Source organism: Lytechinus pictus, chromosome 2, assembly GCF_037042905.1.
Source record: "Lytechinus pictus isolate F3 Inbred chromosome 2, Lp3.0, whole genome shotgun sequence".
In the NCBI taxonomy this organism is placed as follows: domain Eukaryota; kingdom Metazoa; phylum Echinodermata; class Echinoidea; order Temnopleuroida; family Toxopneustidae; genus Lytechinus; species Lytechinus pictus.
In genome coordinates, this window is record NC_087246.1 from 59,434,133 (window position 1) to 59,447,571 (window position 13,439).

Genomic DNA, 13,439 nt, shown 5'->3' on the forward strand with positions numbered 1-13,439 from the left:
AGTCAGGACTGCTGCCATTTTAAATCGCGTAATGCAGGCAAACTGCCAGTGCCAGAGGCATTCCACATGTATTATTAACAAATATCGGGCGAAAGTTGTTTTTTTTTATGAAAGAAAGAAAGAAAACCATGGCAAAAGGAAGAAGTGAGAGTATAGGTATTCCACTGTGTGTTTTCTCACTGCATTAGACATATCGCTGATGTTTTAGAGCTGCAACTTACCTACCGGTAATTAACAGGCTAGGACCTGGGTATCTAGAGCTACATGTATACAAATTAACCTAGATTAAGTGCGTAATTCTTCTATTCCTATGTATGACAAATTTTTGGTGGCTTTGCTGATCCTGTTTGTCTCATTCAAGTCCCACATGTACATGTACATATATTCAAGTTAGTAATCTAACATCAACTGAAGAAATCTATCTTTCAGGGTCATGCAATGATGATATTCATCATTTCATTGGTTTCCTTCAACCGAATCAAAATACTTTCTATAAAATATGGACAATAGGTTAGCATATCTTGGATGTAAAAATGTTACATTTGGATTTTTAAGCAACTTTTACTGACTTTTTGCCTCACCATTAGTTGACAAAATAGAATGTAATTTTGTATGTTTTTGAAGCAATGATGTTCATATTTCTTTTTGTATCATAGAGAGAGATCGAGTTGTGGAAGCACCACCAGAAGTTGAAAAGGGTGACGACATACCTGAAGGGCTAGCAAACCAGGTTGATGAGCTGAACCAGTCTTTGAGCCGTAGCCAGTCCGAAGAAGCTGACAAAGAACCAGACGAGGCAAGGAATGGGGAAGGTGTAGTGGATGAAGGAGCTGAAACTGCCCAAGAGGAACACACCACCTCCAGCAGATCATCCAGGAGATCAAGGAGACAGAGTGCAAAGCAGGAGGAAGAGGCGGAGGTAGAGCCAGAGACCAGGAGCACCAGGAGGAGGACCAGCTCCAGAGTTAAAGAGCAGGAGGAGCCAGAGGAGATGAAGGCACCACCTCAGGAAGTAGAGCAGATACAGACTATTAATGAAGTTGGGAAAAGATCTGAATCTGAGGCGATGCAAGATGAGGCAACAAAGGTTGTTGAACCATCTGCACCAGAAGAGGAGATGGATGTAGCAGAACCTGCTCCAACTGGAGATGCTGAAAATGAAGCTACAACACAGAAAGTAGAAATTGAGGAAGCAAAAGAGAGTAGGGCTCAGGTTGAAGAGACAGATGATGCCCAAAGAGATGGGAGTGTCCCAGATTCCGCATCGTCTGAACAGACTGAAGAGAGAGAGGAACAATCCAAAGTCACAGAAGACCCAGTTTCTACAGAGCCAGAGAGAGTAGAGCAAACCAGATCAGCAGAAAAATCTTCTGGAGAGGTTGCAGCAGATGATGCAAGTGAAGACAAAGTCACCATCCAAGAACAAGTTGCACCAGAAAAAGAGGCAAGTAGTGTAGAAATTGGGGATGCTTCTGAGAGCAAGGAAGAACAGTTAAGAGAAATTAAGCAGGTCTCCACTCAAAAGAGAGTGAAGCTCAACAGGTCTACTAACCTCAGTCGTGGTTTGGGATCCAAGACAGCAGATGAAGAGACGAGACCTGAGAAAGTTCAAGTCAGTGAACCAGAGGTATCTGAAAAAGGAGATGTTCAGACGAACCTGGATGAAGATAAAGATACCAGCTCAGCTCAGGAAGTGGTTGAGAAGTCTCCCAGAAAGCGGATAACACCTCCCGATGATGAGGATGATCAGGGTCAACCTGACACCACCTCAAAACGCAGGAAGACAGAATCAGATGGTGAGGATACAGACAAGGGACCAGAAGAAAGTTCCCAACCAGTTACCAGTTCAAGGTAAGTTTATATCCTTTATTCATAGAAATTTAGGGAGTTATTTGTGTGTTTTTCCTTGAAAAGATGACTTAAGAGGCTGACCTGCTGGTCATAATATCACTTTATGCCAAAAAAGACAAAGGTTGCTTTGAAATAAAGGGTTTATGCAGATATCTTGAATTATTTACCCTTAATTTGCATGCATGTAAAGAAAGGGTTCAATAATGCATGGCTTTTGTCAAAGGGTGCTAAATTCTCACTTTTTGCAATTGTTTGAGTCCATTGAGCATGTAGATTAATTAAGATAAATAATAAAAGTCTTATCACTCTCATGTACATGCTCAACTATATAGCAACAAGCATGAACTTTTACAAACTACATTTTGTACATGTACATCAGACCCTCTGATCTCCCTCAGTGGAGCTACTTAATGCATATTTACTGAAATTTGCATTAATTGTGGTCTAACAGAAAAAATATCTTAGGACCACCTATGTGATTTCAGGTCACTACTTTATTTCCTCCTAAGAGAACTTTAAGAAAAAGAAAAAAAATTGGATTACTAAGCTTTATGAATAAGATTTCTGAGGAGAAGCTGTTAAGAGTTTTCATTCTCAACCTCATGTACATATATGGTTAAATGGACCTATAATCATGTGGGACTAGTCCAAAGTCATCAAGGTGTTTTTCACTGGTGCCAGGTATTAATTTGAAATAAAGAAATGCATAAGAAAATTCATTGTCATCAAAGATATTGAAAATTTACCAGTTAAAAACTTAACTTATTTAACTTGATATTGAATTTCAAACCTGTAATAGACCAAGTGGGACAATGGAACTAAGTTTATCTCCCGCGATTTTCTTTATTTTCTTCTTGAATTTATTAGCTGGTAACATTATGGTATTGTTACATTAATACCGTGCTTTCGATCTGCGTTGGGGAGCACTCGGTACGGGGAAGTCAACAGACCGTTGCCGTACTCGAGCTACGTTCCCGTCCTGTTCTAAAGCCTTTTTGTTCGCGCTATTGACACGTGTGCATGTCGCATGTATTGTTCACATGCAATTGCCGCTCTTCTATTATATCGAAGCGGACGCTATTTTGCTCGATGATCATCTCAAATTCGGCGGTATGGAGAGGTTTTAGGAGGTTGTGCATGCGCAGATCAATTTTCGGCTCAAGTTACCGTCCTAGATTTCTCCCATCACATATGGAAAGCATTTTAATTATGTACAAATACAGTATGTAGGTGCAGCCATATTTGTTTGTAATTACACTGCTGGAGTTTCAATGCCATCTTATTTAGGAAACCAATGTTTTGTATGTAGGCCACAATGGAATTTTTTTTTGTCTCGCCTGAATGAAGTTCTGTTCGGCAGAGACCTTTTTCGTGTTGTTCTGTTAGTTACAAAAATGTTGAAGTTTTTGTTCAACCTGCTCTCATGTCTGTATTTCTGCATCAACTATGTTCACTCTTGGTACATATGATCCTTGGGCATTACCACATATGTGTCCATGAGGATGAGTTTACTGAGGCATGGTTTGTGATTTATTTTATACAAACATAATACAAAAAAGGAAACGTAAGTTCGAAAGTATAATCATATATCACAAATAATTTCATAAAAAATAATACATTTGAGCACAATGGAGAAGTATAATACAAGCTCAGTTAAAAAATTTGGATCATATGAAATCATAGAAGAATAACAAAAAATATTTGTGTAAATGGAGAAGAAGGGAAGGAGGGGAGAAGAGAATGAAGGTTAAGAAGAAGAGGAAGAAGAGAGGAGAAAAAGTGAAAAGGTAGAAAGAATACAAAAAGAAAAAGGAGAGAAGAATACAAAAAGAAAAAGGAGAGATGGAAGATAAATCACATAGACTGATATGTTGATAATTTTATGCAAACATGAAACTAATCTATATTCTTTATGACACTGACAGTGGTATTCTCTAATGATGAAATTATGTTGGGTTACAGAATGTGAACTACATGTATATTGCAATATTACCCCCCCCCCTTTCCCGATCCAAACAAGGTACATTACAACATTGTAAACCTATTCATTATCCCTCCCCTATACAGTGCATATAAAAAAAAACGGGACAGATTTGAAGTCTATAAAATTTTTGTTTCAAATTATGATGTCTATATTTTGGTGTAAATAGGTGCTCTTAAGGTCTTATCTTTGAAATGCAATAAAAAAAAAAACTTTGTTCATGTTTGAACGAACACGGGACGTTTTTGTTGGTAAGTTAAAAAAGAGGCTTGCGCCAGAATTGCAGAATATGAGTAATATGATGATCAGACTTCTTGCTAATCAGGAGACTTTCTCTTGACCTTTTCATTATCTGTGCCACAATTTTCGAATTATGCTGTCAAATTTTATTTATAAATTTATTTATTTACTTGAATTATTTTGTTTTTTCATTTAAACTTCTCTTACCTTTTAATTTTCCTTCATAAGTAACTGAGAAAAGAGGATTTTTTGTCAACCCAAGCAAAAAGATTTGCATTATTAATTGGGAAAACTTGTGATTATTCAAATCCTTTTATTATTGTGAAACAAATTATTTTATGTACCTTTAAAAGACATGAATCTATTTTTCAAGGGGTCATTGATTCCTTGACCAAGTTTAATTGCTTGACAAGAAACACAGGAAGGGATTCATGTCTTTCAATGACAATGGTGTATCGAGTCAATTTTGAAGGAGCTAGATATGGCAGATCGGGTAAAATGTATTAAAAAGTTGTGAGCGAGTGAAGTGAGCACGCAAATATTCCCACTTTTTTATTACAATATCAAATTTTGTGATAGATTTGACATAATATTCAGAAAATAATATCATATTTTACTTTTCTATCTTTCCTTTTATTTCCTGTCCACTTTTTTTCTTGGTCATGATTTCTTTAATTGAGGGGGGGGGGAGCATCCCAAGCCCCCGCCCATCTGTGTGGCATTGTTCAAAAGGTACCATAACCTTTGGAGCACACAATGAAAGGATTTGAAAAAAAAATCCACGCTCTCCCATACTTCGGTTGAAACAAAATTGTTTTAGCTTGAAGAAGGAATATTCAAAGCTAACAGAGAGCATATTAAAAAGAAACAACAACAGAACAATTCAAGCAAATAAATAGATCTGAAAATGAATTTTGACCGCATGATTTGAAAATTATGGCAAAGATAATGAAAAGGTTAAGAGGAAGTCTGCTAATTAGCAAGAAGTCCGATCATCATATTTATAATTTTATGCCATTTTGGTGCAAGCCTCCTTTTTAACCCCAGACAAACACATTCCGTGTTTGCTCAAGCATGAACAAAACTAATTTTTTTTAATAGCATTTGAAAGATAAAACCTTAGAGCACCTATTAACACCAAAATATAGACATTATAATTTGAAACAAAAATTTTATAGACTTTTCAAATCTGTCCCGTTTTTTTTATACGCACTGTAGTACCGCCAACACAAAAAGGCATATGTTGGACAGTATGTATTAATATCGCTTGGAAAAATAAAGTTGATATTTTATGGAATTACGTGCTTATTTTGCTCATTTCTCAGCACTTAATGCATTTTTTAGAGAGCCAATTGGCACATATTTTTTTTACTTATAAATACAAACACTTGGGTGGTCATTTTATTGGATTCTGTTCAAACTCATTTTGAGATTGTTACCACAACTGGTATTTATCTTTAAAGTATTATACATGTGTAAAGGGGTACTCCAGGTAAAGAATGATTTGATTTTAAAGGAGAATGAAATCTTTAGAACAAGATAGCTTGTGTGAAAACAGAAAAATCAATGAAACAGATCAAAGAAAGTTTGAGAAAAATCTGACAAATAATGAGAAGGTTATGGGCATTTGAATATTGCGATCACTAATGCTATGGAGATCCTCATATTGGCAATGCGACAAAGATGTGTGATGTCACTTGTGAACAACTCTCCCCATTACATTAGCATATATTTCACTTACATTGCCTCTTTTATGACACCTACTTGTATCAGTAGATCATGTATTCTTTCTATAGGAGGGCATGTACATGTATGTAATACAGATTTTTCAAGAATACATCATGGATATTAAGAGTTTGTATATCACCATAAGAAAGAGCAAAAAGAGACATTTCGGGGGTATTTTATAGTCCATCAAAGGGAAAGTTGTTCCCATCCTTGTCGCATTGCCAATTGGAGGATCTCCATAGCATTAGTGATTGAAATATTCAAATGCTCATAACTTTCTCATTGTTTGTCCGATTTTTCTCAAACTTTCGTAGATATGTTTCTTTGATTTTTCTGTTTCGACACAAGCCTACTTATTGCACAGGTTTCATTCCCCTTTAAGTTTTGAACAGATAAAGTAAAATCAGACAAAGTAAATACTTAAAATTTCATCAAAATTGACTAGAAATATTACATTTTAAAATTTTGCAAATTATTTTAGTGAAATGGTCGGAATGCATGTCTTCATGAAAGATATGCAAATGAGCAAGCTTACAGTATGATGTCATTTCCGCACTTAATATACTTATATATTTTATTGTATGAAATTTTATTTCTTTGAATTTTATCCTCCAATAATATAAAAAAAATGGATTCCCTAATGATTTGATCTGTAAAGTAATCACTGATGCAACTTATTTTGTTACAAGGGAGTAATATATGTACATGTCATCGGCGTTCATTCGAACTATCGTATCAGTCAATTTGGTCAAAAACTCGGTTTTGAGATTTTTGCAGAAAATGAATGTACACGTCCTATTCTATTCATAACTGAATTTCTAGGCAGCAATTTATTTTAGTTTCTGAGATATGAGAGGATTTTCACGGTGATGCCATACATACAAATTTTTAATAAAATGCGCAAATCCAATTGGAAACGTGTACTGTAGCAGAGCGATTCGACGTTTTGACTGACCACGATTTCAATGTGCGTGGTCAGCCAAGCTGTCATATCAGCCATCTGCACGGCATTGACTTTGCACGTGAAAAGTTATACAACGTTTTGACTGACCGCGCGCATTGTTGTATTCCCTATGGAATTTTTGTACAGGGGAAATCTAAACCGCTCAAACCGAAATTACAAGCATGGAGCTCTTCTGCGGTTTTTTCTCTGATCCTTGGTTTTGTTTAAAAATAAGGATACCATTGTCAAGCAATTGTCTTGGTCTTTCCAACCATGTATTTTTCTTGCAATGAATATGTCGTAAGGCTGGAGAACTAAGTGTAAAAATTATAGTAAAATTTGAAGTTGATTTTCTCTGAAATGGGTTTGCACCGTCGTATGTGGATACGACGGTTCGGATGACCGCCGACGATTTATCATACAGACATATGAGATAATTATGATTTCATGTCTATGTAATAACACCATGAGAAAAGGCAAAGTGGGGGCATGACATCATCATCATCAGGCATATACATGTAGGTTCACTGTTTTCACATAATATTGGAAATTGAAATCCAGTATTATTTATCATATTGAATGATGAAACTTTTTGCATTTCGCTTGGCGAACATTACTTTCATGTATTTATACAGATAATTATTTTCAGCCTATATTCCTTTAAGGCTACCCAACCAGTAGGCCAATAGAGAGAAAGAAATACCCCAGGGGTACATGCAGGAGGCAGGTGCAGCCAACCCCCCTCCCTCCCATTGAAAGGAAAAATATCAGACAATAAAAGGAGAGAGGGAGAGTTGGGGACTATTTTGTGTTGGACTGTTAAAAAGAGAAGTCTGGGTTATGGATTCCTATATTGAACTTTTATTTATTTCATTGAAAAAAAAGAAGAATAATTGTCTCGTCTCTCCATATGCTGTGCCAGCCCATCCCACCAACTCCCCCTGCCCCCCCCAAAAAAAAAGATAATGAAATGAAAAAATTAAAATGAAAGTGAAAAATAAAACTAATATAAAAAATGAAAAGATATATTTTTGAAATGAAAATAATTAGAGAAGACAAAATACGAGATTCAGGTAGAAAGAAAGTACAATAATAAGTCATCTTTTGAAAAAGATAAAATTGAGAAATTTAGATTATGAAAAACTGAATACATGCCAGGCGTCGTAATGTACAATATTTGAATGAGCATATTTCATTTCAATTTGGCTAATGGTTGAATACAATTGCAATCAGACAATAAACAAAACACAAAGTCATGTACTTTGGTCCTGCAGTCTCCATGAATGTACTAGTACCTGGGTATTATAATCATGAAGTCCATTATGCTCAAATGTCTGTGTGTGTATGGATTCTTTTGTGTGTGTGCACCTCTATGCACAATCACACACATGCACATGCATGGCATTTCAGCACAGCATTCCACTCCATGATGTCCTGTCTGTATGCAATGAATACAGCACATGTGAAAACCAAGGTCTATTCCTGCCCTCTGCAATGTGTATTGTCCATTAGGTTTCCACATGGCTGTCTGCTGTGCTTCACACTTTGGAGATTAATTTATGCAGTTAGTAAATGAACTACTAAGGGACCTACAGTCCCATTTTGGATTACCCTCAGTTATTTTGCCAGGATATTTTCTGACAGAAGGAAGGATGAGTCTATCCTTTTTATAGGAAATGTAAGCATTTGGATTTTGGAGGAACAGATCTGTGGCGTAAGAGTGACATGATCGAAGAAGATTCTCGTGACTGCGAGCTGCGTGGGCCATCGATTTACCTTTATTGTATTAATATTTGCACGTCATTTTCTCTTTTCCTTACCTGTATGTGTTCAGTTTCTGAAGTTTAAAGAGTCTTTTTAAAATGTTTTTGTCGATTTAAAGGTAAATGCTAGTTTTGGTAACGATATCAAAATGAGTTCGTACAGAATCCAATTAAATGACCACCAAAGTGTCTGTTTGTATAAATAAAACATATGTGCCAAAGGATTCTGGAAGAAATTGTGTAATTGCTGAGAAATCAGCAAATAAGCACAGGATTCGGGTAGAGCGTTGGGCCCAACATTCGAAGCAATAATTATACACTGTCCCACGTGCGCTTATCTGTGTTGGGGATCTTCAGCCTGAACATTTTTCAGCGTAGATTTCAAGATTTCACAAAGTTCAGTTTATGTAACTGTACCAGATCTAGATCCTCGATGATATACTGACAATTAAGCCTTGTTTTACAGACTTTCTCATGAAATCAGTGATTACTGCAACTACTGGAATTTCTCTTTATTAAAACATGTTTAAGAATTTCTGAATTATGTGAATTATTTTAACTTTTTAAGAGAATATAAATATGAAGACGGGTAATAAATACATTCATCCTGTATCTTGTGTTCTGTACTAGGAGCATGATCATGATAATGCTTTTAAGTCCACCCCAACAAAAAGTTGATTTGAATAAAAAGAGAAAAATCCAACAAGCACATTACTGAAAATTTCATCAAAATCGGATGTAAAATAAGAAAGTTATGACATTTTAAAGTTTCGCTTAATTTCACAAAACAGTTCTATGCACATCCTGGTTGGTATGCAAATGAGGAGCCTGATGACGTCATCCACTCACTATTTCTTTTGTATTTTATTAAATGAAACATTATAATTTTCTCTTCATTGTCAAGTGAAACACAATTAATTCCTCCCTAAACATGTGGAATTGGCATTGTTGAATATGGTTCAGACAAGTTGGTCCTTATTGTCCAATCTGTAGAAAATGAAATATTGTATAATTCAAACAATAAACTAAAGAAATAGTGAGTGAGGGACATCATCGACTGTCTCATTTGCATGTCACTAAATTTTGCATATCACTGTTTTGTGAAAAATACGTTAAGCGAAACTTGAAAATGTCATAACTATTTTATTTTACATCCAATTTTGATAAAATTTTCAGCGTTATGCTAGTTTGATTTTTCTCCATTCAAATCAACATTTTTCTGGGATGGACTTGACCTTTAGTGTTTTCATTTTAGATGCAGATATTGGGTCACATGCATGAAAAGTAGCAATTGTTTTTGCTAGGCATTTGCTTGATTCAGTATGCATAAAAATGAGTGAGCAAATGCTTTAGCTAGTAGTAGTAGTAAGCTCAAGCAATTATCAACTGCCTGCTACCATTTGCTTGACGATTAAGCTATAGCTAAAAAGCGTATGCATAAACCCAACCTTTTGGTTGTGTGTTTAAGCATTTGCTTTGGTTTTTCCAAGCTCTGTCAGAGCAGCTTGAGCTGAAAGTTCGCATTTTATAAAATTCCATGTTTATGCATGTAAGAAAGAATCCAAGGTGTACAGTAGCCTACACGGACATGTTTTCCGGGGGGGGGGGGGGCAGTCAAATATATTGCTGTACAGGGTGTTTTTTCAGTTATGGACGCGGGCCGCGTGTGCACTCGTTACGGGTATCAAAAACACAGATTTTCAAGAAAAAGGGTGGTTTTGAAAGACTCGTCAATGGTCAATCGCGGGGTCAAATGTATTTAGAGGGTTTTTTTTTTTCCAAAGCTTTTTTTAAAAGACTAGCCAAAAGTGTTTAGGTTATGTTTTTTCCCCCAAATTTTTTTTACCCGAGGTCATATTCTGGAGACAACTTGTTATAGGACTGTACTGAACTTTGTTGAAATAATTCCCCAACAGCCTAACTGACTATAAAATGACATTTTCATCCTTGAAGTGAAATTATTCCCTTGTATGGCTTCATATGCCTGATGCACTCAAGTAGCGCGCAGTGGATTGTACACACGACACTGCCATCATATTCGGCTGCATTAATAGCAGTATCTTCATAAACAAATCTGAATTAGCCACATTAACTGTAACAGAAAATATGCATGTTAACCTTTCAAGCAGTCATCAAATGTATTTATTCTTGTAGTTCAATTCATTCTACTCCTTATCTTATTCATCCTCTCAGGCATGTGTGCAGTTTTTTTAAAGGATATTATGAAGAATTTGGAGTTTCACTAGTTATGAATCAAGTTCCTTTGTCTTTCCATTATCTGTGTTCGCGAGTAGGGAAGACGGAGCGACTGCCTCTGAAGGGAAACTGGTTGCCATGACGATGGGTACTGACGAGGGAAAAGATGATGCTGCCTCTGCCGAGACTCCAGAGACGAATGAGACAGAGGATGGAGAGATCAAAGAGGAAGGAGAGGTGAAGGAAGAGGAAGAACAAATGGAAACTGAACCGGGAGTGGAAAGTAACAAGGAAAAAGAGACTGAACCATCTCAAAAGGTAAAAAAACAAAAACAGTTGGTTGATATTGAAAACGAAGCTGTCATGATCAAATATAAATCGACCAAAGTTTTTAAAAAACATTATACTGATTTTACTCCAGGGCCTTTTTCATAAAGACTTACAAACCATGATAACTTTGCTATTATAACAACTACAATGGTTACAGGGCTCAGCAGCCAATCATAATCAAATATGTTTATTGTGTAGTTACAAATGGGAAAGTTACCATAGTTACATGTAACCCCTGTATGAAATGGGTCCCATGAAGCATGATTTTGTTCATTTATCTTGGATTTCATATAACAAGAACAGAAATGCATTACCCACTGAATTTGAATAAATTACGGGATATTTTTATTTGGCATATACTTTTTTGCACTAATTTGTGCAGTGAACTCAAGATTAATTTTGTGCATAAAAATGAGGAACATGATTTTAATGCTTTCCAATTTGTCGTATCCAATTTAGAAACAAGACAGAAAAAGAAACATTTAAAAAATGATTAGCCATGTTCATTTTGTGTAAATATGTATGTATGCCTAACTATCATCTAGCCCCGCAAGCTTAGCATCTGGCCTGTGACCTGTACAACCCGGTTAGCCCTTGGGAGAAAAGTGCCCTGACCTACATGTATGTCAAGATATATGCAAAATCCTGTGTGTTCAAGAATCCGAAGGAGTAGTGTTGTTTGTGAAAATATAGAAGAAGGAAGAATGCTACAACTGAAGCAGAATATGGTATATCAGTAAAGTCACCTTGGTCTGAGCGATGTCATGACCAGACATTGCAGTTTAGATCTCCAAGTCCAACCGTTTATGCAGATGATTGTCTTCCCTAGAAGGCATCGCATCTTGGTTAAACTATCTTCGCAGAATATATCAAGCAGAAAAGCTTAGATTTACTGTCATTTCAGACTCCTGAAATCATGCATCAATGTAGTTTGTATCAAACTACTCATTATGGATCTACAGGCGTCATGAGAACACTTTGCGCTCTGCTCTGAGAATGTGCTACCTACATGTAAAAGACCTCATTTTCTAATCTCAGAGGAAGATACTTGGCTAATCAAAGGATCATCAACTTAGGTGAAGTGAAACATCAAAAAAAAATCTGAATTATTGTTTGACTGGAGAGAAAAGTGACCAGCTTACAAATGTGCTCCTGCAATGTGATCCGATTCCAAACCCGTCATAAATTCTATTTTAGATGAGTCTTTGAAGAATGATTCGATTAAAGCCTCTGCCATCTGCTAAGGAACTCTTCTTAATAACTCATCTACCCGTTTCTCTGGTTTATGTGTAGTTCTTTCACTGCTACATGTAGTCATCATCAGCAATTCAGACTTGGCAGTGTTCACATCTAACTCCCCTCTCGAAAAAAGTTAACATTTCTATTCTGAGACATGACAGGCAGAATGTACAGTACAATCCATCATCAGTCTTCAGGAGAAGTCTTGCCAAAAGCACCATCAGCTTTTGGCATATTGGTTGTCATCGCACATCAAATGTCAACGTAACTCCACGTACATTGAGTTGGCAAACACCAGGAAAAACATGTATGGATCCTTTATCAAGACCAAAGTCTTCTCTCCCCAATAATGTTTCCATCAGACATTTTACTTTGTTTATAAATGGTGACCATCTAAATGGCCATCATTCGGTGGAAGATGCAGAATGTACAAAGGAACATCAGTTTTCAGAAGAACTCTTGCCAAAGCACCTTCAGCTTTTGGCAATTCAGCTTTCATCGATTACCACACCTCCAACTTCAAATGAAATCTTCATATCATTTCTTTACATAACTTCAAGAAAGCTCATATGGACCCTTCTCAAGAACTTTATTATTATTACTGGAATATGAATCGCCTGCAGTGTCTTCTACGATACATCGTCTGTAATCATCATTCTTTAGGACTGAAGGATTAAATATACTTCAAAAGCGACTCCAGTATACAGTTCTGTTTAAAAAAAAAAAACTATTTGGACAGTGTCATCGACTCATCGCTGTTTCTACAACAATTCATCCTAATTATCAGGCCGCCTTTTGTTTTAGCTTATGAAATGATTAGTTCCAAAGCAATATGCCTTCCCCACACTTTATTGTGATTTGTCGCTCTTCAGAACTTTATTTTTGCCTTTTCACCATGGACTATTGCATCCTGTGAAATTTTCCTTTGTATCGTGCCACATCATCAACATCATTGTCCGGAGAATCTTCCAATTGATCGAAACTCATTGCGATAAGTTACTGAGACAAAGCGAACTGTGTTAAGCTGCTTTCGTAAACGCACTCATGCAGTCTTGTTTTTAACATCCAGGGTTCCCCTTCAATGTGTTCTGTACTCCCTCCTCACATGACGTTGCAAATAGTATTAGGCTCCAACACAGGTCGTGGCAGGTCTTCGAACAGCATACCA

At 36.4% G+C, this 13,439-nt stretch overlaps 1 protein-coding gene across 1 annotated transcript in view; it reads left to right on the forward strand.

Annotated features, from left to right (window-relative positions):
• The window catches only part of LOC129276828 (apoptotic chromatin condensation inducer in the nucleus-like), a 33,076-nt gene that overhangs the window by 4,975 nt on the left and 14,662 nt on the right, over positions 1-13,439 (forward strand). The window contains exons 4-5 of the mRNA XM_064095275.1: positions 657-1,851; positions 10,801-11,020. Coding sequence (XP_063951345.1) covers positions 657-1,851; positions 10,801-11,020 — 1,415 coding nt within the window. The remainder of the gene's footprint in view (positions 1-656; positions 1,852-10,800; positions 11,021-13,439) is intronic.